General features: G+C 46.6%; 2 protein-coding genes across 2 annotated transcripts; one reads left to right on the forward strand and one right to left on the reverse strand.

The window, feature by feature from the left end:
* The first annotated feature begins 2,150 nt into the window (after positions 1-2,150).
* On the forward strand, positions 2,151-13,324 carry RFLNB (refilin B). Its single transcript, XM_072639902.1, has 3 exons — positions 2,151-2,530; positions 7,395-7,504; positions 9,191-13,324. Exons 1-3 carry the CDS (start codon positions 2,312-2,314, stop codon positions 9,519-9,521), a joined length of 660 nt encoding a protein of 219 aa, XP_072496003.1. The 5' UTR covers positions 2,151-2,311; the 3' UTR covers positions 9,522-13,324.
* A 3,667-nt stretch (positions 13,325-16,991) lies between these two features.
* Positions 16,992-20,935, reverse strand: LIAT1 (ligand of ATE1). Its single transcript, XM_072639903.1, has 2 exons — positions 20,548-20,935; positions 16,992-17,721 (listed from the first exon to the last, which is right to left on the reverse strand). The coding sequence occupies exons 1-2, from the start codon at positions 20,774-20,776 to the stop codon at positions 17,240-17,242; spliced, it is 711 nt and encodes a 236-aa protein (XP_072496004.1). The 5' UTR covers positions 20,777-20,935; the 3' UTR covers positions 16,992-17,239.
* Positions 20,936-23,090: the final 2,155 nt, after the last annotated feature.

The following is a 23,090-nucleotide window of genomic DNA, read 5'->3' on the forward strand; positions in this document are numbered from 1 at the left end:
TATTACTATTCTCATTTCACAGATGAGGAAACTCAGATTCAGAAATGTGTAGTGATTTGCCTGGTATCACACAGCTAGTAAGTGCCAAAGGAAAGATTCCAGCTCAGGTCTTCTTGATGCCAAGCCCAGGGCTTCATCCATAGTGCCTCTCCATTCATTCCTTCAATAAACATTTTTAAGTTATTGGGTGGAGAGCACTGTGCTAGGCCATGGGGGAGTACAAAGTGTAGATAGGTCAAGGGTCCCTGCTTCAGGCAGCTTAGAGTCTAGGACGCAGACCAAAAGGCTAGAAAGAAGGAGGTTTGGGGGAGGGGAAAAACATTTATAAGCACTTCGTATGTGTCAGGAATGGCTGAACCCTTTATAAATATGAGCTCATTTGAAGAGAGCATTGAATCTGAAGGCCGAGGACAGGGGACCAATTTCTGCCTGTCTTCCGCTGTATGTAAGGCTGGACAAGTCACTCTGGGGCTGTTACCTCCTCTAAAAAAGAGGCTCGGACCAAAGGATCAAAAGGTCTCCTAGGCCCAATCACTTTTTATCCATCTCGAGCCCAGCCATCTCCTATCCTATGTGACCAATTCCTATTATCAGCTGCTACTGAATCCGATTCCCACTCAGACACTGAGTTCTCTGCCAAAAGGGAAAGTTCTCCCTCCCCCCAGTTTGGCTTTCACAGGGAAAACACCCTTCCCAGCTCTGGGCAGAACTGATTGTTGTCCTTGGTGGGTGAAAGATCCCTGCCTTGTGGTAGCAGGCCGGCTTCCCTCCTTCTCTAGCTTGCCACATCCCAAGACCCAGCTTGACCTAGCCACAAGGTTAAGGCCCCCATGCTGGAGCAGCACGTGGTGTGGTGGAACCCAGGACTTTCCCAGAAGTTTCTCCTCTGTTTCTGGGAACCAGCTGGCCCTCCCCATGGCCCCACAGAAACCTCCTGCTTAGCACAGGATACAACCTGCTTAGGCCGCTGCTCTCCCTATCAAGGAATTAGGACTCTAAATCTCCCTCTGTACACATTCCCTCTCAAGAGAGACCCAGTTGTAGCATCCCTTGGGAAACAAAAGTATCCCAACTTTTCAAAAAAAAAAAAAAAGAGAAAGAAAAAAGGGAAAAAAGGCCTTCTCTAAGCAAACAGGAGGTTGGGAGCATATGAAGTACATTAAACATTAATAATTTCCAGTTGTTTCTTTCCCTTGGGGAAGAAGGCATTTGTCTCTTCCATCCCCAAACAGGGTGAACTTGGCCAATAGATGCAAACCCCCCACCCCTCACTCCCCGCATCACTCGCCCCCCCCCCCCCCCACACACACACAGAGGCGCACACACTCACTCCCCTGTCCTGCAGCCTTGCAGACACATCTGTCAACAGACATTAGCACTTCCCAGATTTGGCACGGGTGGTGACAGGCCCTTATGGGCCTAATGGGGAAGCCCCTGGTTCATATCAGTGCAGGACACTTGGACCAAGGAAAGGAAGCCGGGCCAGGCCAACACGGCCTCCGCTGCTGGGGGCGGGGGTCGTTCACCTGCCATCCAAACATGGTTGACTCCTCCAGCTTCCCTTCTCCCCTGAAGTCCCGTCCTGGCCCAATTCCCCGACCACCAGGCGTGCCTTCCGCTCCCGAGCCCCCTGGGCCCAGGAACCAGAAGTTCTAACAGCCTTGCCTTCGAGGGGAGCTGCAGGGCGCAGAGCCCAGCGCCCTGAGGGGGCGATAATCTTGCTCCCCGCTCCCACCTTCACCCCGGAGGACAGAAGGGGGACTGCCCTGCTCCCCGGGGGATGGGGATGGGGCTGGGGATGAGGCTGGGGATGGAGAGGAGCGGAGTGAGTCGCGGGTGGGGAGGATCATTGGCCAGCCGAGGGGCTTGCTGCCCACGGGAGAGGAGGGGCGCGGCTGGAGCGGGTTCTGGAGCAGCGCTGGCACAGCGAGGCCGGACTGGCGCGCCGAGCCCCGAGCGAGCCCCGCGGCCCCCGGGGGCCCCCCCGCTCCCCTCCCTCCAATCAGCTGGGGCCGGAGGCGGTGTGGGCGGTGCCGCCCGCCCTGCGCCGGAGCCAGAGAGGGAGCGGGCGCGGGAGCCGGAGCCGGAGCCGCAGCGCAGCGGCCCCTGGCGCTGGACAGGGCGGCCAGCGCGCGCGGGTCAGGCCGGGCTGGGCAGCGGCCCGGGGGTCCCCCGCCCCGCCCCGCCCCGCTCCCCGCCCCTCGTTCCCCCGCGGCCCGGCGGCGGCCGGAGGAAGTCGCTGCAGGTGGTTGAGCGAACGGCGTTTCCGCGCCGAGCTCTCCTTCTCGTCCCCTCCCCCGAGGCCCCCGCCATGGTCGGCCGACTGAGCCTGCAGGATGTCCCCGAGCTCCTGGACATGAAGAAGAAGGGGGACGGGGTACTGGATAGTCCGGACTCGGGGCTGCCCCCCAGCCCCAGTCCCAGCCACTGGCTGTTGGCCCCGGGCGGCGGGGGCGGCGGGGGCGCGGAGCGGGGACTGGCCCCGGGACTGCTGGAGCCCGACGCAGCAGCGCCTGGACCCACGGCCGCGGTGAGTGGCAGGGCATTCGGCTGAGGGGGACGGTGGGCACCGCCCGGGACGGCGCTGCGCTCTGCGCCGGGAGTCCGAGGAACCCTCCCCCCCATCCCACTGTCTGATGCTCCGGGACTCTGGAGGGCGCCGCCAGAGCCACGGAGACCAGGCAGGCAGCCGGGAGCCTTGGGCTGCCTGAGGCCGGGGGGAGCGGGCGGAATGCCGCCGAGCGGCCGCGTCTGGATCCCGACCCGCGCCTCGAACCTGTGGCCAGCTGGACGCGGCAGCAGCAGCGGCGGCTGGAAAATTGTCATAGTGTAAGAGGGCGAAGCCCAGGAGAGAGTGTGTAAGAGAGAGTGTCGGAGTGGCCCGGGAGACAGAGACAGACAGGGCAGAGACAGAGGGAGCCGGGGCTCCAGGTCCCCGGGTGAGCACCCTGTCTCTCTAGAGCTTTTCAGCCCTCCCTTAAGTCGGGCACTCGCTGTCCGAATTTAGACATGCCCTATCCTTCAGCAAGCTGAAACGCCCCGGAGCCCCTGGCATCCCGAAAGAAAAGAGCACAGGCCCTGGGGTTTGGCTGAGGCTTGCCTGGTTTGTGGCAGAGGCTGAGATGGTAACTGGGTTCTGGGAGTCTTACACAGCTGCACCCCCCCCCCCAAGTTTGTTAGCAAGACTAACCGGGTCTTGGAGAGTGGACTGCCTAATGTAATTGGGGATGTGGTTTAAAAAAAACACCTCCCACCCAAGGCAATAGTAATTAACAGCAAACAAACCAAGGAAACCCTAAAGTCATAGCGCAAGGGAAGGGAGGCGGCTCGACTCGGGAAGAACCCATTCGGATGGGACCTTTGACACACCTTAAGCTGTGGGACCTTGGGCAAGTCACTTAGCTTTTAGTGGCCCAGGAAACTCTCTAAGCCTCGGTAGAGTGGAGAGAACACTGAGTTCTTGAGTTGGAGGACTTGGTTTCGAATTCTACTGCTGACACAGTCTTTGTGACCCAGGGCAAATCACCTTTCTTCGTTGGCTGTTCCTTCCTTCACAGAGACATAATTGGACTAAGTGACCTTTGAAGTCCATCCCAGCTCTATGAGTGTTGATCCTAAGAACAGTTGCTGGTCTGCACTGGGGAAGGGAGTTTACTCACTGGAAGTTCTTTACACAAATCTGCCCCCACCCGCCCCCCCAAAAAAATCTACATGCAGATGTACATGGATATTTCTAGATCTCAACCTCAAATTACCAAACTTTTCTTTACTTAGAGCTGAAAGACTTCACCCCACCTAAACTGGGCTTGGGGCTCAGGAAGATCTCAGCACTCAGACACTAGTTTTTGTGACCCTGGGCAAGTCACTTCACCCTGTTTGCCTCAGGTTCCTCATCTATAAAATGAGCTGAAAAAGGAAATGGCAAATCACTCCAATGTCTTTGCCAAGAAAAGGGGTTCCGCAGAGTCAGGTGACCAAAGAGCAGCATGCCTAAATCTCCCCAGGGTTCAGTTCATCCAGTTCCCTTCAAAGAACTGAGTTGTAGCTATGGCTGCCTTCCTTCCCTCTTGGCTCCAGACCTGGTTCTAGCTAGATGTAGGCATTGTATTTGGTTCACATGCTTCCCTGTCAGCAGATTTCTGCAGCTGGGTGTCTTTAATTGCCTGAATGAGTGGTTTGGATTATGGCAGTGAAGGAGCCTTGTCCTAGCCCACTGACCCACGGCAGCCTTCCCTTACTTGGGATGCTGAAGGTGGTGATTCTGGCCAGCACAGAAATGGGCAGAGGGTGGGATGAAGAAGTAGGGGCAAAAACATCCAGAAATTGGAAAGGGGAGGCAAAGAACGGTTTTATCCCAGTGTCTCTTATTTTGCGTGTTCAGATGTGGAATGCTGCAGAAATGTCCTCAGAGAGATGCCCCCATTGGGTCTAAGCTGGGACTTGGGTGTGGGGGGAGCAGCTGGCAGGTGGAGGAGGCATGCCCTAGGACAGCAGTGGGGAACGTTTGGCCTTGAGGCCACATGTGGCTCTTGAGGTCCTCAAGTGTGGTCCTTTGATCAAATCCAAACTTCACAGAACAAAGTATGTTCAGTCAGAGGGCCACACTTGAGGACTTAGAGGACCATATGTGGCCTCTAGGCTGCAGGTTCCCCATCCCTGCTGAGAAGCATTCAGTGCTCTCTGAATGGGGAGCTCCAGGCAATCTTACCTTGCCTGGCAGAATTGGACAGATCAATGAGCTACCTAGAATGAGCGTTTAGTAAAATGGAGAACCCAGGTCTAGAGGAAGTCAAATGATCTGCTCCAAAGCCATAGTATATCTTCTGTCATCATTCAGCAAACAACAATGTTCACTTTCCCCAGCTGACCAGAGCTTTGTGCAACAGGCAAGCTGCTTTTGCAAGCTTGTTCTCCTTCCAGCCCCAGGAAACCTGAGCCAGGAGGTTCTCCGTCCTCCTCCCTTTTCCCATGTTTCAGTATTCCCTGTCACCATCTCCACCCCATTCCCTTCTTAGCACATCCAGCATCTTTACCCACTTGACACCATCTGCTTCCTGCTCTGCTTAATTGATTTAAGCTTCCCTAAGTTAAGCTTTCTGTACTCTGATTGAGTGCCCCTGGCCACACTTGACGTGACAGACCTGGGGATTCTGTTGTCCCAGCCTTGAACCCCAGCCCGAACACTGGTCCTTCCATTCTCTCCTGTAAGACAAAGGAAATCATACATCACAGAATGTGCAGAGGCACTTTGGAAAAACACGTCCCCCCAACACACACACACACACACACACACACACACACACACACACACACACACACTATTATTCAGACAGCTGAGATCAAGAGCTGGCAGGGCCCTCCTCACTGAATAGAACTGGACTCTGAAGCAAAAGAGGTTAAGGACCTAGTCAAGGTCACTCAGGTGACAAGTGGCAGAGTGTGGGGGAATTGGAACTCAAGTACTGGGACTCAAAGCTCCTCACTGTTTCTGCTGTATTGTGTTACACAGTTGTAGTAATCAATGGAGGCTAAAGGAGATAAGCCTCACTGACTACAATCAGTTTTAGGTACTTAAGAGGAAAACTTTGTTTCCACATCAGGTTTTTTGTGTTGTTTTGTTTGTTCAGGCAATCTGGGTTAAGTGACTTGTCCAGGGTCATACAACTAGTATAAATCATGTGTCTGAGGCTGAATTTGAACTCAGATCGTCCCGACCCCAGAGCTGCTGCACTACCTAGCTGTCCCCATATCAGTTTCTTAAGGACTAATAAGCTGGTCGGTATAGCTCCCTGAGCTGTCTAAAGAAAGAGTGAATTTGACTTCAACAAAATGTAAAGTACATACTAGCTGTGTGACCCTGGGCAAGTCACTTCACCCTGTTTGCCTTAGTTTCCTCATCTATCAAATGAGCTGGAGAAGGAAATGATAAAACCACTAAAAATCTCTGCCAAGAAAACCCCAAATGGGTTCACAAAGAGTCGGACAGGACTGAAAGAACTGAACCTTTGGTTAAATGGCATCATTTTAATTTCAATGCTTTTAGGTAAAATCTTTCTCAGGCATGCTCTTGTGTTAGTAAATAAAACCTAGTGAACGCAACTCAATCTCTTTCAGAAGACTCGTGATCTCATGGGGCCTTAAGTTAGTCTTTTGGCTGAACAAGTCCCTTATTAAGTTGTTACTGTTAGGGGATGGAGGTGGAGTCACGTAGTCAGGATGGGTTGAATTTGATTTCCCTCCAGCACACTTGCAAAAAGCACTTTATTTTCTTAATGTATCCATCCAATAAGGCTCTGTCACTGACTTGTGTTCTTGCAACTTGCCCATTTCTTATCGAAGTGGAGTGGGAAAGCTGGGGTGGGTTGTGTCATCCTTGAATTGGGATTCCAGGTACTTGGGCCCCAGTGGAGATTTGGACAGCTACCCTTCTGGGTTCACATCTTGCTCAATGAGCAGGGTGTCTTTTGAAAAATGGATGGTTTCATTGCATCATCCAACTAAGCTCACTTTCTCATCAGAGCATCTAATCAACAGGAAGGCTTTCTTCCTGCCCTTTCTAGGGGAAGTTAGATGGTGGCTGTCTTTGGGGGAGGGGACAGGGCCAGAAGAAACAAATGGAAGATGGAGGGGTTTCTCCCACTTCCATAGTATCTAGTATCATAGTAAAATGACATTTTAGTGCCATGGACTCCCAATTTGAAAACCATGTCTCTCAGTCACTGGAAACTTTATACTCACTGTTCTCTCTGTTTGCTTGGGTTAAGTTGATATCAAGGAAAAGAAAACAAACAACTTCCTAACAATTATAACCATTCAAAAGTATAATGGGCTGCCTGGTAAGGTAGTGAGTTCCCCCTTAGTAGAGGTATACAGACAGAAGCCAGATATGATGGAAGGGATTCTTGGTCAGGTAAAGGTTGGATTAGGTGTCTCCTGAACATCCTTTCCTGCTCCGCAATTCTGAGATCCCAGAAATTGGAGTGGAGAGAAGAGAGCTTGGTCTTTAGGATACTTGACCTGAAATCCCAGCTCTCCTCTCCTTACTACCCGTAATCTTGGCTGAGTTACTTCTCCTTCAACCTCAGTTCTTTTCTTTATAAAACATTAGAGCATTAAATGAGGTCTAAAATTTGGGTTTTTTTTTTAACATTTTCTTAACTGGAATGTATTACAATTTAATTACTTTCCTTTGCAAACCTATGGATTTTATTTGATACATTTAAAAATCCAGTTCTGAGAAGGGGTCCCTCAGCTTCAGCAGCCCACCTACCTGAAGGGTCCGGGGCACTAGGAAGGTAAAGTCTCCTGGCTTCCTGTAAGGTCTCTTGCATCTTTGACTTGTGTGATTCTCTCAGCATTCTGGCTATAACATCAGCATCTTTTTTTGCTTTTAGAATTCTGTCTTTCTACCCAATGTCCTTGGGCCTGGCTGCCCTCCAAGGCTGTGCCCTCTATCTTTTGGTGAAGGTGTAGAGTTTGATCCACTGCCTCCAAAGGAAATAAGGTAAACGTGCCCAGTATTCTTTCTGCTTTGGAAGCTCTGCCTCCTTCCCTTTTCTCGAAAGTGTACCATTTTCACTGGAGGTGGTGAGTGAGGGTGGGAGTAGAAAGGGGTTGCCATATTTACTCCTCTTAGAACATGTCACTGTAGATGACTTAGTTCTCCTTTATTGAAGCAGCTGGTGGTACAGTGGATAGAGTGCTAGGCCTGGAGTCAGGAAGACCTAAGTTCAAATCTAGCTTTAGACACTTGCTAGCTGTGTGACTGGGCACGTCACTTAACCTCTGTTTGCCTCAGTTTCCTCATCTGTAAAATGGGGAGAATAAAAGCACCCATCTCCCATGGTTGTTGTGAGGACAAATGGGATAATATTTGCAAAAAGCAGTGCCTGACACATAGTAGGTCCCTTTTCTTTTGAGGATGATTTGGAGAAAGGTTAACCTGGAAGTTGGATAAAAGGAGACTTATTAAAGGAAAGGTACAGTTCCTAGTCTCCTAGCTTGTTTTCGTTGGAGAAGCACATAGGACCTCCCATTAGAAAAAAAGAGAACGTTTTAATTGTGTTTTCACGCTTCATTCCATGGTGTGTAATTTTCTTGGCAGGTAGTGTCACAGTCTTTGATCTTGAATAACATGGGCATATGAGCTCCTCAGTTTAGCCCCAGACATTGCCATTTGCCCAGGGAGAATAATCCCTTATACCCAAAAAGTAGCCAGGAATGCCAGTTTACCTTCTGGCTGCCTGCTTAGGGAAAGCTGGATCACAGCCCTGCGACCCTTGGCACCTGTTTCTTATGTACATAGGAGGCTGTTAGAGCATACTTATTTTAAATGTTTTTTTCTTACTTGTTAGAAGAAATTTACAAGGAGTTAAAAATAAAATAACTTGGATTTTTTCTTTTTCTCTTTTTTCTTCCTCCTCCCTTTATTTATTCTCGTTTTCCTTTTCTCTTTCCCACATTTTCTTCTTTGTTTTCATTTTCTTTCTTTTTTCCTTCTTTTTCTTTCTTACCTTAAATTTTCTCTCCCCTTCTTTCCTTCCTTCTTTTTCTCCCTTCCTTCCTTCCTTCTTTCCTCTATCCTTTTCTTCTTCTTCCTTCTTCCCTCCTTCCTTTCTTGCTTCTTTCCTCCATCCTTTTATTCCTCCTTCCTCCCTTCCTTCCTCCCTCCCTCTTTCTCTCTTTCCCTTTCTTCCCTTTGTCTCTCTGTCTCTGTCTCTCTTTTTCTTTCCCTCCCTTTCCAGAGACTGATATTTTATGAAATGCTGAAGCTTGCAACGATCCTTTTAAGGAAAGCCAGCTAAGTTGGATCAAATTTACTACTGAGCAGGGTCAAATTTCAAGAATTTTGATGGTTAGAAATAGGGATTGCATGTAGCTCTCCATTAGTATTCGAGAGGATGACAGGCTGTCTGAGGCCTCCTCCCTTAGCCTTTGGTTTTAAAGCTGATCTATTGCAAGGCTATGAGTAAAGCCTTGATGGCTGGGACGGAAATGCCACAATTTCCACAGCTCTGCTGGATGAGGAAGTACCACAAACAAGAAGCAAAGCCAAGTCCCCACAATGACACCCTCTAAACTAGTACCACATTCCCTGTTTGTTGAGCCTGAGCCCAGTGCTTCCTCATAAGGCAGAATCTTCCCCATTCCAAAGTCTGCTTCATGCTCTTTTGTGTGTCCTGACCTGCAGGTATACCTCCTCGGTAAAGTATGACTCGGAGAAGCATTTCATCGATAACGTCTATCTGCCAGTGGGTCTGGCGGTCTCCTCCTGCAGCCAGACCGTGGTCTGCATCCCTGGCTGCACCTGGCGGAACTACAAAGCCGAACTCCGCTTTGAACCCCGAAACAAGGCCCTTCGATTTCTCAGCACCACCATTGTCTACCCCAAGCACACCAAAACCGTGTACACCACCACCCTGGATTACAACTGCAGGAAATCCACAAGGCGGTTTTTGTCCAGCGTGGAACTCGAAGCCTCAGAATGTCCAGCAAGTGATTACCTCTTGGATGAATGCTGAATGAGACTTCTGGGGGGGATGGAATGGAAGTCGGTGTTTCTGAGTGTGCTGTTCAGTTCTTTGATCTTTCTAAGTGAAAACGGGTAATGCCTTTATTACCCAGTCATTTTCAACTCTGAAACAGCCTTCTCTATCATTCTAGCTTTGTGTGTCCAGCCTTGGCAAAGGAGAGGGGGAGAAAACTCACCCCACCCCTGGCTTCTTTTGTTACTATGGGAATTTGATTTTAGCTTTTCTTTTTAAAGGCATTTATTTTTCTTGGCTCACAGTTGCATATCTCCCCAAAGTATCAATTGAATAACAAATAACGAGAATATCCAAGTAAAAGGGAAAGTAGAAAAAAGTCAGCCTTTGAAATCGAAAACAGAGCTCCTCATATCTAGGAAAGACAGAGCTTGTCTGTGGTGGAGTGTGGAAAAAATCTTCCGAGTGGAAGGAGTGAGCTTCTCATTTGAAGCAACTTTTTTTGGAAGTGACCGTACTCATGATCGGAGTTGTCCCACCTGAGGTAATCTGTGTAAACTGAGGTCCGTGAGTTATTTCTTTTTCAGTCAGAATGCAGACCTTGTCCTTCCTGTATGCTGAAGATTCTGGAATTTCCTAGATCTTTTTCAACCAGCGGTTGAAAACTCCCAGAAGCCTGTTCTAAGGCGATGTTTCTACCATGGCTGTCTTATGAACATTGCTGGAAGTCACTTGGAAATTTAGTTAACTGATCCAAAGAGAAGACCAAAGGACTTTGGTTAACCATTCTGCTAGTCATGAGGAAAGCCTCTTGTCTTCTTATCCAAAGGCCCTGGCAACAAGCCTTGCATCTCTGGAATCCTACTAACACCACCACAGACTTGTAGAACTCTTCTGATATGTACATTGGGGTTTCCAAATACTTTCCTAGTCTCCACCAGGCAAAATATAGTATGACACATATTTGAGAAAAATGTCATTGTTAAGACTACTTTGATGGAAATGCTTTTAGGATTTCTCAAGATTGATGCCTTTTGACTCACAACTGGAAATGACTGCATGGGTCATGTCTGGGTATTATTTAGAAGGGAGATATATCTTCTCTGGAAGCTTGTGATGGTATCCTTACTCAAGCCTCACATGTCTTCTGGCCAGATTAAGTTACATTTGGAGTAGAATCCCTGCTACCTAAAGGGTGGCCAGTGCCTTAAGCTTAATTCCAAGTGGCAGAAGGAAAAAAAAAATCTACCTTTGGGATCAAATTTGAATTCCAATCAAAGAAGGCTCATAATCCAAACATCCAACTTTGTTACTGAAGCACAAGGTTTTGATTTTTGCTAAAAGGCCAAAGGATCCTCCTGAATCCTCAACATCCGCTGAGATGGTCCCCAAAAAGCTTCAGCAAGTAGAAAATGAGAGAGTCTATGTGTGGTTCACCCAGACAGAGTCCAGGCAGGCAAACTGTTCCTTCTCTGAGGCCTCTGCTGTCTGTCTTAAGCCCTAAAGGCTTTGCTCCTCCCAGCCAGTGTTTCCATTCAATATAAGTCCCAACTAATTTTGGCTTCTGTAGCCTGTCAAGCTCCCATTTCATATTAGGCAAGGCAGAGGTGGGAGGTAGAAGGAAGTGGGCAAGTCATGGTACAAAAACCTGCATCAGAGCTTTGAATTGCAGCATGAAAGGCTCTTGAGCAACCCAGAAGAATGAGAACAGGTGTGGTCCTTCTCCGGCTCAGGAGCTCCTCCAGCCAACATGACTTCTCTGGAGGTCCTCTGGGGGCTTCTCTGGAGCCTGAGCTTTTTAATTATCTGTCAGGCTCAGGAGAGCAGATAGATTTGGGCAGAATCCAAGGGGGCTGTTCAGGTAACTCAGCTCAGGTAAGCTTTTTGAGACAAAGGAAATGCGTGGGTGACTTTTATTGTTTTCCGGTCACAAGAAACAAAACATAGATATGCTATTTGAATATGCTCTAATTTGGGCTATGGAACCTTTGATAAGCCATTTGAGTTCTGAGGGGTTCAGTGTTCTCCTCTTTAAAAAAAGATTGGAGTTAATGATCTGAGGAGTGTCTTCCAGTTCTAAAATTCAGCAAGCCTCTTCTAATGGGCAGAGACGTAAGGTAAATGGTAAATAGGTCATGCCTCTTTCCTAAGTAACTTATGATTACCTTTAATGTCACAAGTTGGTTTAAAAAGCAGAAATGGTCAGTGTTCAAAGAATCCAAACACCACGTCTGGTGATTTCTGTTCCCCTTCATTAGGGGTGTGTTGGTAAACTTTTAACAACCAGATCTCTGAAGAAAAAAAAAGCCTATGCACCTTAAAATTTAATCTGCATCATTCATATCTTCTCCATCATTTTCTTAAGTCTAAATAATCAGCAGAATAGTTGTCAAGCTGTGATTTGTAGCTTTTGCTGGTTTCCAAGATGTAAATGCTCGTGCGGTAAAGTGACAGTAAACGGCTTAGAGCTGGCTCCAGCACATCCTTTTTCATAGTGAAGAGGACATTTTCATGCTTCTTTGGAGACTGTGATGCCTTCACAGCTGAATTGCCCAATGTTGATTTCAAAATTATTATAGAATTTAGTTTGTTTTTCTAAATATATTTTAGACACTCTGCCACATAAAGAGCTCAAGGTCCAGTGAACAAATTTTGCATTAAATCATGTGAGGCTGAATAGGGTTGCAGGAAGCTGGGGTGTTTTTGGAGCCTACCTTTCCCTCTAGAGCCAATCAGTGAATCGTTGCGCTGATGTTCACTGGATACTTATGGACAAATTCGAAAGAATTCAAATATGGGAATTAACATTAAAATCTCAGCTTTATAATATGGAAAAACAGCAGGGGGCTGCAGTATCATCGTACTATGTAATTGGATTACTTGTAAATGTGATGTATTTTAAAATGATGAGAAGTGCCTTTCATTCTTTTTCATTGTTGTGTCTAGATATTTAACTTGAATTAAATTTACAATACAGGAACAGACACCCTCCCCTTTCTCCCAAACAGTATTGTTGACAGAGCAGGAAGAGCCTCATAGGGAGGAGAAATCACTTTTCTGGCCAAATATAGATTTGATTTCTCCTCCGAGAGCCCTCCTTTAAGTGAGAGCATTGTTTAGGTGAAGAAGTTAAGTTTGCCGGAAGGTAGTAAGGTAGGTAAGAGTGGGGAGAATCTGATGTTGGAATGGGAGTGAGTGCAAGTGAAGACGTGATTGTGAAACTAAGGAAAAAAAGGAAGTTTGTATTCTTTTATTTGCAAATTATTCACTGGGGAATTAGCAGGGCTTCTTCTACTCTTTCCTTTTCTAGCCAATCTGATTTTCTGAAAGAGCCCAAAAAAGGCAGCCTAGGGCAGTAGGACACTTGGGCTTAGTTTTGAGCAAATGTGGACCAAAGGACCAATAATGTGTTCCTATGGGAACCTGGGCTCCCTCTGCAGTCATTGCTTAGCTATTTAGAACCCATTCATTCAGAAATGCCTCTGGAAGGGCCAATTGCTTTGTCTTTCATTCATTCAAAGTGGTTTTCCCACTGTCTATTTGTTAAACGATGACTTCAAAGGTTGGCCATGTTGACCTGCTAAAAATGTACACAAGAATGGCTGAGTCATTTATTTGTATCTTAGAGGAGATACTGGTTTCCTTTGCGACTGTTTATACTTTTAAAGATTTTGAGGGGAAAGTATGTCCAGCAATCTTCCAGTCTTAGGAAACTCAGAATGTTGTTTCACAAAAACTGTGATTTGGTATCTGTGGTCTTCCTCTTCTCTCCTTTCCACCCCACCCCATTTGCTTGTTACTTTTTCATTTAACAATAAATTATCTGAAATATAACTCCAGGGATGTCTCTTTTTCTTTCTTTTTAAAATGAGACTATTTAGCTATGGAAACTAAGAGAAATTAAAAATGCTACTTGGCCATTCTGAGAGGAATGGCCCCACTTCTATTCTAATGAGTCACTTTTAGGGACCCCAGTACTTCAGAGGGAGTGCTCATTGATAAGATGACCAAGGGGGTAAGAAGAAATTGAAGGAATGAATATGGGTTTAATAGTCAAAGGACCTGGGCTTAAATTCTGCTTCTGATGCTTATTACCAATGTAATGTTTGGGGTCAGGATAGCTGGGTTCTAGAGATAGCTGTCACTTCCCTTCCCTGGGCCTCAGTTTCCCCCCTCAAATGAGAGGGTTGGATTATATGACTTCAGAGGTTCCTCTCTCCTCTGTGATCTGGTGTAGTTTACCTCCTGCATTGAGAACCATTTCAAACCAGAGAATGTGGAAGCTAGATTAACTGGTCCAATCACCTGTTGTTACAAAGGGGGAAACTGAGTTTGAGAGCGAGGAAGTAGCAACACTAGCACTAGAATTCACATCTCCAGACACCTAGCTCTGGATTCTACTACATCTTGCCACCAGTTGTATGAGTTTGGGGCTGTTGATGTTTAGAACTTGTGATTTTGTGAGTGTAGGGAAATATTGGTGAGGAAACTCCTTCCACCATTGTAGGTCAGGTGAGCCTCACAGGACACTGAAAAGTCCAGGGTCACTTAGCTAGTGTGGCAAAGGTGGGGCAGGACCAGGCCTTCCTGATTCCAAAGCTCCCTATCTACTCTACACACTGCCTCTCTGAGGTATAACATCCCCCAAAGTATTTGAGAAGCAAATTATTCGTTAAAATCTGGGCTTTTGTCTGATTCAAATGTGAAATCACCTTCATTAACATACTGGAATATATATATATATATATATGTATATATATATATATATATATATATCTTCAATAGGGCCCCATTGGTTACATAATTGAGGGTACATCTTTATTTTTTAAAATGGAAATGCACACCCCAGAAAGGCTTCAGACAACTGATTTTCAAAGAACTTTGGGGTTTTTTGGAAGCATCTTTTCTTCTGGGACACGTTTTCATCCTTTGTATTTGGGCTGTTTACCTCAGTGAAGATGCTGGGTGCCTATAAATTGGTGAGAAATTGAGAGAAGAGAATTATTCTTCTGCCTTCCAGAGAGGACACATGGAGGTTCCAAGGTCACAACCCAAGTATGTGATAAAGCATTGGACTGAAAATTAGGAGATCTGGGTTCAAGTCTTAATGGAACTGTAGCAACATAGGGAGCTGTTTTAAATGATGTCTGGTCCCTTTCAGTTCCAACACTCACTGAACTGTGGGGTGGGGGAGAATGTCATTCTAACTAACCGTGACCCTTTCCAGTACTTGGTTACTTTGACAACGTTGCCAGGTTTTGAGACACCACTGTAACAAATAACCTTGACTGCAACCAAGTTGATGGTTTATGACCCCTTCCTTCCAACAGAGGTAACCCTGAGATTGGCTTCCCAATCTTTTGGAAAGGGAAAGTTTGTCAATGGAGTTCATAGCTTGCCCCCCCCCCCCCACTGCCTCCAAACTGTGGTGTAGCATTAAAAAGGTGTATTATGAATTCAAGTGAATTCAAAGAAGCACAGACTTTTATGAACTGATGGAGTGGAAGAAGCAGTACTAGGAAAAGCATAGCATCATGGTATGGTGGAAAGAGCCTTGGCTCTTTTGATCAGAGTTCCAGACCTCTCAGCCCAGCTTGAACACCTTCGTAACCTGGGTTAAGTCACTTTGTCTCTGCTTGCCTCAGTTTCCTCATCTGTAAAATGGTGATTATGACAGCACCTATCTCCCAAATGAGACATTTGTAAAATGCTTAGCATGGTGCCTGACGCATGGTAAGTACTGCATTAACGTTAGCTATTTTTACTATTATCGGCTGCTTGAGAGGCAAAACGGTAGAGAGGCGGTTTCAGAGTTGAGAAGTTCAACATTCTCTGTTGTGTGACTCTAGACAAGTTCTTTCACATATGAGGTCTCTTGAGGTTAAATAAATAGTTGAAGAGTAGAAGGGATTTCCTCCCTTGGGTTTCCCTACAACCATGAAATCACAGGTCTGGGGTAGTAGAGGGTGAGATCTGCGTACTTAATCCCATGCTATTCTGTACCATTGCTTAATTTTTTATCTAGGTCATGTCTTATATTTCAGTTAGATTGTAAACTCCTTGAGGAGAGGGGCTTTTGTATCCTCCGGAACACCTAGCACAGATGCTCTCACATACTGGAGAAATGGTGTCTGAATGAGTGGATAGTAAAGTATAACAAGTGGTCATTTTTCTCCATTTATATACCTCTTCTGTTTTGCTGGAAATTTACCGTATCACTGTCATCAAGGGTCTAGAAAAAGGGTTGTTTCTAAGGGAAGCAGTGTTACTGTGGAGGTCATGAGTTTGAATCCTGTTTCAGTCACTATGATCTTGGGCAGGTCACTTAGTCTGTTTGCCTCAGTTTATAACAGCACCTACTTCACAGGGTTGTTATGAGGGTTAAATAAGATAATAAACGTATGCTAAGTGCTTTGAAAATATCTTTGTTCAGTCATGTCTCTTTGTGACCCCAGCAAGGATACAGGAGTGGTTTGCCATTTCCTTCTCCAGCTCATTTAACAAATGAGGAAACTGAGGCAAACAGGATCAAGTGATTTGCTCAGGATCATACTGCTAGTGTCTGAAGCGGGAATTGAATTCAGGTTTTCCTGACTCCAGGCCTGGCACTCAATATATCCACTGCACCACTTAACCTTGAAAATACTAGAACACCATATAAATGTTACGCTGCTGCTGCTGTTCTTTTTGGTATTTCTGCTGTGCTTTTAAATACTCTCATAAGTATTTTTTCAAAGAACATTTAATTGTCAAGATTAAATTCCCTTGAATGGGATTTTTAGGTAAACCTCATGTTGAAGGAACTAATAGTAAAGTGGACAGAACACTGGGTCTATGGTCTGTTTGCCTCTATTTCCTCAACTGTAAAATGGGCATAGTATCAGCACCTACCTCTCAGGGTGTTATGAAGATCAGAGAGCATTTGTAACTGTCAGATAAAATTTTAAAAGCACTTAGCATGCTGTCTGGCACATAATATGTGCTATATAAATGTTTAGTGCCTTTCCTCCTCCAATTACATATAAGATCATAGGATTTGGCATGGGGTGGAAACTGAGGCCCAGAGAGGTAGAAGGTAGTTGCCCAAGGTGCACACCCATAGGTGGGTGGATCCCAGACTTGGTGCTCTGACTGCATGGCTGAGGCTGGTCATATGCTATGTATCATACTGTCTCTCATCATGACAAGTGGTTTACAACAGAGATGTGGAATCTGTGACCTCGAGGTTACACATGGCCCTCTAGGTCCTCAAGTGCAGAAGGCCACAAGTAACCTTGTCACCACAGATTCTCCATCTCTAGTTTAGTCCATTTCCAGTGTGTCTGTAGCACTACCAGATTCCAGGGAAGCAGGTTATAGGATAGTCCTTAAATGATAGAAGGACAAACACATCCTCGGCACCATCTGGTCTCTGTGAGGGTGAACAAGAGAGAATCACTTGCATTGGGCTAGACTGAAGAAAATCAGAGTTTGACTAATGAAATTCAGTGGGTCCACTACAAGTGCTTCCATTTTTTGGTTTGTTTTGTTCTTTATAGAGAAGTGGTTTTATTTTGGCACATAACATATTTTGTGGAGAGGAGAGATTAAGTATCTGTCCTCTTCAGGGTTGGCCTGCTTTCCATCATTTAATTTTCTCTCTCTCTGTCTCACACACACACACACACACACACACACACACACACACACACACACACACACACACACACACACACTCTCTCTTTCTCTCTCTCTCTCTCTCTCTCTCCCTGGGATCAGGATAGATTTGCCAAAGCAGAAGAAAGTTTCTGCTCAGGTACATTGGATGTTGCTAATTCTGGAGAGGGTAGGATCTTGGGCGTTGTGTTTCCACCAAGGAAATAACTGAGGGAATCCACCTTCACTGCCTGTTGTTTGCTGTTTGTGTGGTTCTCTGGGTCTGGAAGTACTGAGACTTTCTCATTAGCCACTTCCGGAACACTTGGAGTTGGGCAGAATCCTTCCAGAGCTGAAAGTCGATAACGTTTTCTTCTGTTGAGTTTATAGATGCGGATTCGTTCTTCCTCTGCTACTGGGTCTTCAAGGACGCCTTCCCAGCGGAGACTCTCATTGATCTTGGTGGAAAGGCTCTCTTCTACTTCAGCTGAGGAAAAGGCAGCATTTCCGGAGGAGGAATAAGAGAGATGTTTGTTTTCCTCTTTCTCTCTTTTAGTCTCTTTCATAGACTCTAGTTTGGAGCTAGGGTCTTTGCTGGAACCTAAAATGTCATGAGAGGAAAAGAGAGGCTGAGTCTGTTCTGTTGTACTAGAGCAGATCAACTCAGTTTGTCAGTTACCCTGAAGAGGAGTTATTGAGGCTAAATGAACCAACCCAGTACCCATCACTCACAAGAATTCCTTGGGCACCTTAACGTTCAGTGAAAAAGCTCCCAACACAGCGGGGGCTTCCAACCATGTTTCTGTGGCTGAAGCTATACAGAGGTTTTGTCTTAGCATACCTGGGATCAGCGTTGGGAATAGGTAAGCAACGTTTGCACGTTTTCTTGTATACCAAAGGTAGAACAGTGTGCTATTTAGAATGGAGAGATATCAGAATAAGAATTTATAAAACTCTCCTAACTTCACCTAAAGTACTAGAATTATGCCAGAGTGGGAAGTCTTTGTATTATTGAATTAGAAAAAAAAAATTAATGGGACTTCAGGACTATGTAATATATATTTTAAATGATATAAAAACTGTGGGCATTTTCATCAGCTGATCCTAGGAGACAGAAATGCTAAATAACCATTTAGGATTGTGGTTGAAGATTCTCCAATCCTCTGCTTTTGGAAAACCATCATGGGGGTTGGGGGACCTATGAGTCACTCCCAAGGCAACGTTTAAAGAAAGTCTAAGCTAAGAAAAAAAGAGAAAAAGATGACAAATGTCACGATGTGGATTTACTGATTGCATGAAAAAGCCATTCTCATCTTGCTGCCACTACCCTTCCTGAAATGTAGTCTATATATGCAGCCAAGTGGGGAGGGGCTGGTCCTACTGGAACCATCTCTCCTTTTGCTGTGTCTACATAGCTAATGTGAGCATCTCTTTGAATCCCTCCATAAGAATCCCTTCAAGTGCTAAATTCTGGAGCTGGGCAGGGAGTATGGGGTGAGCAACACAGCTCAACAGCACCAACCCAGAGCCAAAGCCTAAAGCATCAAAGTAGCTTTCACTTGTATTTACACCCAAGCTTCCTGTGAACAAGTTAAGGACAGCCACCAAGTCTTCTTATTTTTAAATGGAAAAGAACTCTTTGTATCAGTGGGTGCTCAAAACATGTTGTGATGACGGCAGCTCTGCAGACTGCCCATTTTTGGATGAGGAGTGTGTGTGTGTGTGTGTGTGTGTGTGTGTGTGGTGGGGAGATGTGTGTGTGTATACTTGTTTCTGTGAGTGTACCTATATCTATTTGGGAATGGGGTATTTCCGCTATCTATATATGTAGGAGTATGTGTAGGGTATGTTTTGCAAGTTGTCTGAATATGAGTGTATGTGGTGGCAGCTATGTGTGTGGGTGTATATGTCTGTTTTGTGGGCAGCTAGCTGTGTCTGGAAAGGAATGAGAGTGTATGTGTATCTGCAGATAACAGAGAGACTGCCAAATCTGAGCAAGTAAGTATGTGTAGGAAGGTGTCTGTGGATTTAGGTGCATATGTCTGGGGATGCCTTGTGTGGGGTGTGTGTGTGTGTGAGTGCATGTCTATATATATATGTATATATATAATATGACCATGTACAGTATCTGTGTGTGTTTAAGGGCTGTCTATATGTATGAGTATTTGAGACTGCATGTGGGAAAGGAAGTGGTATCTAAGTGTATGGGCAGGATATTTATTGGGATGTAGCTTTATTTTTAATTGGTATGTATTTGGGGAGTGCATACATGTTTTAGTATGGTGTATATATATTCCGGGTGTGACTTTTGGGTGTATTTTCTGGGAGAAGTCTTAGAGACTTGTATTAAAGTATTTAACAGAAATGTTGTCCTTTAAATGCTCGGTGATACTGAAGGAGGGACTTGATTTCTCCTGCTTAGCCTCAGTGGTCTAAGTAGGAGCAATGGGGATGAATCCCCAGAGTGACAAATTTAGGGTAGATTGTGGCAGAAAACAAAAAACCAACTTCATAATGATGAGAGCAACACCAAAGTGTTGGTATATAGCACAGGGATAGCAACCATGTTTGTTGGTTGATGGAGACTGGAGGTCTTCCATCAAAGACTGGATGATTATTTCGTGGGTATATTATTGAGGAGACTTTTTTTTCAGATGTGGTTTCCACTAGATGGTCATTGAGGGTCTCTTACGACTTTGAGATTTTGTAATTAGATATGTCACACGTCATTAGACTTAGAGGTGGAAATGACCATTTTACAGATGAGGGCACTGAGGCAAAGAGAAGTTAAATGACTTCCCCAGGGAAGCATAGTTAATAAGGTTCCCAGGAAGAATTGGAATCTTAAGTCTTCCTGACTCCTAGGCCAGGCTACAACCCTGTCTCACTATACCATGTTTTGGGGATGTTTTTGGAGTGGTCTAGAGAGGTTTGTGTATGGTTGTGGCTCTTCATGTGTGTATGTATGTGGATGTCTGGAATTGTGTGTGCTGAAGGGTTGGACAGGAATCCCCAGTATGTTGGGGTAGATGGGGGGTGCCCTTCACCAACCATCCTTTCATCCCCCTTGTCTCTTTCCTGAAGGCTCGCCTCCTCCCTCTGCCTCTTACTACCTGTAGGACCTTGGGTAAGACTCCCTGAGCCTCAGTTTCCTCATTTGTAAAATAGAGGGTCCCTTCAGATCTAGACATAGCCCCTCCCCCTTGACAATTCCCTCAGCCTGCCCCGCCCCCTCCCCTCTCCAATCCCCAGGCCCTGCCTGAGCCACGCCCCCTTGAGAGCTCTCTTACCTGCCCCACCTTCTCTGATCCCCTACGTCGTCTCCGCCTCTTTGACCCAATCCCCTTGTAGGCCCCGCCCCGCCCCTCCAGGACACGCCCACCTCCAACCCCCGCCCCCCCGTTGACCCCGCCCCTGCCCCGCTCACCATCCCCTTTGCCAGAGGCCTTGGCCAGCCCGGTGGCCGACGCCTTCTTCTTCTTTTTCTTCTTCTTCACCTTCCGCCGGCTGGTCTCGGGCACGCAGCCGGAGATGGGCGGCAGCCGGGCCACCTGGAAGGCCTGGGGGACGGCCCCCCGCTCCTCGTCGTCCTCTTCGTCGTCCTCGTCGCACTCCTCGCCGGCCCCCGGCCCCCCACGTCCGCCTCGGACGTTCATCCCGCCAGGCCCGACTGCCCGGGGCCGGGCGGGCTCCAGCCAGACCCGGTTCAACCGCGCCGCCGCCGCCACCACTGCCGCCTCTGGGGACTTCGCCTTGGCCGCCCGCGGCCGCTCCGGCAGCCTCCCCACGCGTCTCCATGGCGACGTCTAGGTCACGCCCCCTTCGCCGCAGTGACGTCGCCACCTTAACCCACCCTCCTCCGAGCCTCCCTCGGGCGCATGTGCGTGTGCGCCTGCGCGCCCGCGAGTGCTCCTGGACTTCTGAGTCCCGAGAGTGGGCGGGGACCTTAGGGGGCTTCCCGGCCAGCCCCTTCATCTTTACAGATAGGGAAACCGAGGCAGGTCAGGTCAGAGGGGACTAGCACCCTGGAGTCCAGAGCTGGAAGTGACCCTCAGCTCACCGGGTCAACCCTTTCATTTTACAGATGAGGAAACTGAGGCTGGAGATGACGCACAGTCCTGGGTCCCAACTGGCTGGTTTCCCTTCCTCCAGCTCCTCCTGTCCTCTCTGGTCCTTCAAGCGCACACCTGCCCAGGTGTCATTCCCAAAGTACAGATCCGACCGTGTCACTCCACGGGCTCTTGAATTTCTGAGATAAAACAAAACTCCTCCCTTTGACTTTTAAATAACGACAACGATAATAGCTGATATTTATAAAATATTTAAGGTTTGTAGGAGGTGTGTGGCAGGATTTGAACGCAGGGCTTCTTGACTCCAAGCCCTTCACAACCTGGCTCCAACGTATCTTTCTAGCTTTGTTATTTCCCTTTATAAACTCAGCTTGGCCAAACTCATGTAACGCCTGTGGCCACAACACATTCCATCTCCCATCTCCACGTCTTTGCATAGATTTTCCTACCCCCAACCCACCCCTGAGCTTAGAGTGCATTCGATCCTCCCCTGAGCCTCTTGGAACCCCTTGGTTTCCTTCAAGGATCATCAAGCGCTACTTCTTACAAGAAACCTTTCCTTATCTCTCCAGCTTCTCACCCCCCTCCTCCCCTCCAGTTACCTGATTTGTATTAATTAATTACACACACGGTGTTCCCCTGGTAGAAAGACAAATCCTTGAGAGCCGGACTATTTTCTTTAAGTGACTGAGATTTTTCCAGATTTTCACATTTTCCCTCTATCCATTAAACCCCTCTACTTCTTTAAAGTTTTGTTGCTATTTTTAAAAATGTATTTGCAACCTACGAAGGACATGCACTGACTCTAGTGACTATGATTATTTTTTTATTTTTAAAAAAAAGAAGAATCCTCTATTGGAGTCCAGGAAATGTCAAGCAATCTAGAAGAAGGTACCCAACAATCCCGGTGGACCTTCGGACTCCCCGTCATGAATTTATGGGAGAATATTGGCAAGAGACCCTACCTTCTGCAGGCAAGAGTCATATTCTAGGATGGGTAACTATGCATAGCCTGAACCCTAATAAGCATCAGTGGAAGGACCCAAGACAATGAGGTCTTCTCCTCTCCTATCTTATGTCTATTGAAGCATCAAAGAAAGTCATCATTAATGTTTGTGTTCTTTTACATCTACTTTTGGGGGTTCTGAATAACATCCTTATTTCTTTGTCGATCAAGTGCACTGGGATTTAACTAATGGAGATGTCTTCTCCATCAGTGTGGATGGCCCCCATCCATGCCTATCCCATGTGCTGATATTGCAAGGGTACCAATGGAATACCCAGGATGACCCTTTGCTATCACTGTTGTTGCTCAGGATCATCTCATCTTTTTCACTCCTACATTTCCCTGTTGATGTCCTTTACTCCAGTTCTTTGAAGTTTTGTGGTCTTAAGTTTCACCTCCTATCCCAGTCATCTTATCATCTGTCTGCCACCACTGTTCTGTTTCACCCCACCTGGACCTCTGGAGTCCATGTTCCCAATTCCAGGGAATGGAATTCTCCCATCTTGGGAGTTATCACCCTGGAGCTCTACACCAGTTGATAGGTGACTGAGTTTAAATCAGTCATTGAATCCATTGGCTGACTCTAGAAGCCAGGCCTCCACCAGTGCTGTTGGCCTGCTGTGCACTTATCCTCTTCCTCCTTCTCCAACTCTGCTTTCTACCTCTTGCTCTGAGTGCCATTATATCTGTATAAAGAGTATCATATGCCTTTGTAATGGAGGGCTCAGCCCTGACTGACACTGATCTGTACGAAGGTCAGTGAGGAACCTTCTTTCAGGGATGCATAATGGAGAAGACTTTCCCCACAACTTCATGGTGGCAAAAGTCTTCTATTTCAGGCTCCTCATCTGGAACTATGGGCTCATAAAAAAGTTTGAATGGATGGATTTTCTC

Source organism: Notamacropus eugenii, chromosome 2 (genome assembly GCF_028372415.1).
Source record: "Notamacropus eugenii isolate mMacEug1 chromosome 2, mMacEug1.pri_v2, whole genome shotgun sequence".
Taxonomy (NCBI): Eukaryota; Metazoa; Chordata; class Mammalia; order Diprotodontia; family Macropodidae; genus Notamacropus; species Notamacropus eugenii.